This window comes from Cryptotermes secundus, unplaced genomic scaffold, assembly GCF_002891405.2.
Source record: "Cryptotermes secundus unplaced genomic scaffold, Csec_1.0 scaffold868, whole genome shotgun sequence".
Classification (NCBI taxonomy): domain Eukaryota; kingdom Metazoa; phylum Arthropoda; class Insecta; order Blattodea; family Kalotermitidae; genus Cryptotermes; species Cryptotermes secundus.
Genome location: NW_019745096.1, coordinates 582,441 through 586,513, shown reverse-complemented (window position 1 = coordinate 586,513; position 4,073 = coordinate 582,441). Strand labels below are relative to the sequence as shown.

At 41.5% G+C, this 4,073-nt stretch overlaps 1 protein-coding gene across 1 annotated transcript in view; it reads left to right on the top strand.

Moving 5' to 3' along the window:
* Positions 1-592: 592 nt before the first annotated feature.
* LOC111874990 (E3 ubiquitin-protein ligase HECTD1) overlaps positions 593-4,073 on the top strand; it is a gene marked incomplete at its 5' end in the record, with an annotated part of 58,198 nt that continues 54,717 nt past the window's right edge. Inside the window, 2 exon segments of the mRNA XM_033755674.1 lie at positions 593-827; positions 1,299-1,526. Of these exon segments, the coding sequence (XP_033611565.1) occupies positions 593-827; positions 1,299-1,526 (463 nt within the window).

Below are 4,073 nucleotides of genomic sequence, written 5' to 3'. Positions count from 1 at the left end.
CCCTTTACAGATCTCTAATGTTAATTGTCACTAGGAACATTTAACATACCCCATCTACTGTACATCATTGCCTTGGCATGGTTTTGTCCTCACTTTTTTGTATCTTAATGACCACCACCTTGCGTCCTGCCCCTGTACACTGTGTTATCACCATTTTGACACTGAAGATGGATGCAGCTTCGGCTTCAAAATGTTGGTAACCATCTACAATACTAGAAAATGTTACAACCCAAACGACTTTAATCAGAACAGTCACCATGATGAAAATCACAGAGCTTAATTTCGCCCTCCTATTTATACCACTGTGTAAAGTTTATTTGGACCTCATTTCATTCGATGAAGAAAATCGTCTTCTGGGTTTAGGTGCCGTGTATTCTTCGTTTTGGAAGATGGAGGCGATACGTTCCTCCGAAACGTCGGCCAAAACGAAGAATACACGGCCCCTAAACCCAGAAGACGACTTTCTTCATATTCATTGCCGTGAAAACCTCAAAACTTACACATTTCAGTCGTTTGTATCCTTCGCTTCTGTGTTAGGTTGGTAAGCCAGATCAGGTATAAGACTCAGGAAGATTGTCATATTTTGTTACAGTTGCCCCCCGCGAACATTTCTGCCCGCTTTGTGCCGAATCTTCCTGGATGAGTGTGCTCCCGACAACGTACTGGAGGTGACGGCACGAGCAATCACATACTACCTAGATGTTTCAGCAGAATGCACGCGCAGAATAATTGCTATGGATGGTGCTGTGAAGGCTATTTGCAATAGACTAGTGGTTGCAGAATTGGCATCTCGTACAAGCAAGGATCTCGCAGAACAGTGCATTAAGGTACAAAGTGTTTGAAGCCTTGTTTGCTGCAATAAATATTTTGCAAGTTAATGTTTGAGATGCTTTCAGAAACACGTGCAGAGGTTCGTGTAAAGCATCCATTGTGCTTGTCCAGTTTTAGTCAAAATTAGAATACGTAGACAAATTTTAATGAAACATTTCTGTGTCAGACTTCATGAAAATAGTCTCAATTCTTCCCGAGTTACTACATGTGGAAAGAAACCGAAGGAAAGGTATGTCAAGGTGATGGCTGCATTTTTACAACTTTTTGTTGCAATCATGCCAAAAATGAAAGCTGAATGTATAGCATCGCTTCTCCTTGTTCCACTTGATGGTAAACCAAAAATGTTAATATCAGGACTGAATGAAATTGAGTGGGAGGAGATGTCTGTGCTCCCAGAATAAGGAGTTTGAAATTAACTAAGAAAAGACTTGGGTATGAAGTTCGGGAAATTCATTTTTGCTTTGCAGGTTTTAGAACTGATCTGCACTCGAGAGGCCGGAGCAGTTTTTGAGGCAGGTGGACTCAACTGTGTGCTCTCATTTATTCGTGAGAATGGTTGTCGAGTGCACAAGGACACCCTTCACTCTGCCATGGCTGTCGTTTCTCGATTGTGCACTAAGATGGAGCCACAAGACCCCTCCCTCCCCACGTGTGTGGAGGCCCTTTCAACACTCCTCAAACATGAGGACAGTCATGTAAGTAAGAATTGCACAATTTTGTATGAAGTATTTGAAATAGACGACACAACAAGATCGTTTTCATTTGTTTACTTTCTCCATCTACTTGACAAATTTCTATGAAATTTAGTACTGGTCAAATTAAAATTTGATCTGGATTGGTCCGCATAATCCTTATTTTAAATAAACTCCAGTAAAGTAAAAGTTAAAGTTGTCCCTTTGCTTAATTAAGCACAGTGCCGTAAAGACAGATGAAAGAGTGGAGATATGACTGTTTGCTTCTTAACCATATCACTAGATGGAGGTGAGTGGTCAACGTCATGTCCAGGCTGCTTTACCTCCAGGGAAAGATCCTCAGGAAGGGATGGGCTCTGGAACCATCCTGGGTGCTATCAAGTAAAGAGGAATTTCTTACCCTTGTCAAAAATTGAATCTCATTCCTGTGGTATGTTTAGCCTTCAGCACAGCTGCTGTGCTGATTGAGCTATTCAGGCTTCCAGAGCTCAGATAGTTGTATGAAATTTCTAAGTAAAACCAATTTGTTGTGCAGAATTAGTATGCATGAGCAGGTGCCTGGCTGCCAGTGACAGGAAACTTGAGGGCAGCCAGATATTCCCTACATGCGTTTCTGTGCTTTCGAATATGTCAAAAAGTTGTAAATATCAAGTATCCAGTCCCCCCACTATTGTTTAGATATCATATTAATCTGTACATCTTCACATCAGTACAGAGTGGCCCAGAAGTCGGTAACCTAAAACATTGTCATATTGACTGGAATGTCCTGGAAGGCCTTCTCAGACCTTGCACCGCAACTGCAGTGATCTATTGTGCCTCCCCTTTTGATTATCCCCTCAACAACCCTGCGCTTCAAATGAAGCGCAGGATTTGTATGTGGGGGCGTCAAAATAGTCACTTGGTTCCATAAAGTATTGACCCAAGTGATGTAATTTTAAATAAGCTGAGGCCTCACATTCATGCAGGATATGTGTGGCTGTTTCATTTCTTCTTGACACCTCTCACAAGTGGGACTATCACTTAGTCCCAGTTTGAAGAGGTGTCCTTTAAGGTGACAGTGTCCTGTAAGTAGTCCCACTGCCGATCGTAGCTGGTTCCTGTTTATCTGCAACAGTTCCTTTGTTCTTTTAGTAGAGGGTCCTCGTATGAGTCCCTTTGCTTGCCTGAGTCCAGTCAAGGATCCCCAGTATTTCTTGTGCTTCATGTTTGTCCAGTCCCTGATTGCCTTTCTGGCAACTTGGATTTACATTTACTAGTCAGTTTGTAGGACGGTATTACAGGATTGTGAACTGTGCACTGAACATGGAGGATCTCAATTCAAACAATTTTTTGTAAGTTCATTAATTAATAAAAACAGTTCTAACATATTTTAGTATACATTTTACTAACCAGTTAACTGACTTTTGGGGTACCATGTATCTGGAATAGAATAAGATTAAGAAGCCAGTATGGTCAGATAGCTGCTTAAGAGATGGCAGGGTGGTAAGGGACTTAGATGCTTGAGCCATGACACTGCATAAAATGTAATTCTTATTCAGATACATAACATTTTAATATAAAGTGCACTCAGTGAAACTCAAGGAAAACTACTGCATGTAGTTTAACCTGTATCATGCAGGAATAGGAAGTTTAAGTCTCCTGTGTAGCTGTAATGGGATTTGTATTGTGTAAATAATGTGATGCTTTGCCTCCAGGGGTCCACTGAATCAGAACATGCATTGATAAAAGCATGCATCACATGACTGATAACTGGTGGTACTTTGTTTGTATCATAATTTGAGTGTGCACTTCATTGCCAGCCTTGGATATACAACTTCAGACTTTTACAGTACGCCATAGCTTTCCAGGCAGAAGTAAATGCCGCTAAGGCATCTGCAGCAAAGAATATAGATAGGCGCTATAAAAATAGGAATGTCTGTATTCTGTCAGACAGACAGACATCGATTAAAGCTCTCGAGAATTACCAGATCAGTTCTAAACTGGTCTGGCACTGTCATTGGTTCCTTCTGACACTGACTGAATGTAGCAGAATTTAACTGATATGGTGCTGGGTTATAGGGAAATTGCCGAACACTTGGCAAGAATGTGAGCTGAACCAGTGTGCTGCGTCTCGGTAGGAGTTGCCAAGAAGCCCATCATATTTGGGATGAAATATCTTTATGCCATTGTTTGACACAAATATTTCAAGGTTTTCCTTCAAGGACCCTCTGCAGTATGGACTAGGGAACAACTGTGATTAGGTAGAAGCTGGCTGTGAGGCTTGGCAGGACTACAGACACTGTCACCTGAAAGGACACATTTTCAGAAGGTGCCAGAGCAAAGATGAAACAGCCTCATACCTCTTGTATGACACAAGCTTTAGTTAAATTAAGATTTCATCACCTGGGACATCACTTCATGAAACCAAGTGACATCACTTGTCCCATTAATCAGAGTACAGCTCCCTGTTTGAAGTGTGGGGCTGTTAGAGGGTTAGCCAAGAAGGAGGAGACATTACATTGAAGGCAATTACTGTATATGCACTGATATGGCCCAACCCATAATAAGTCA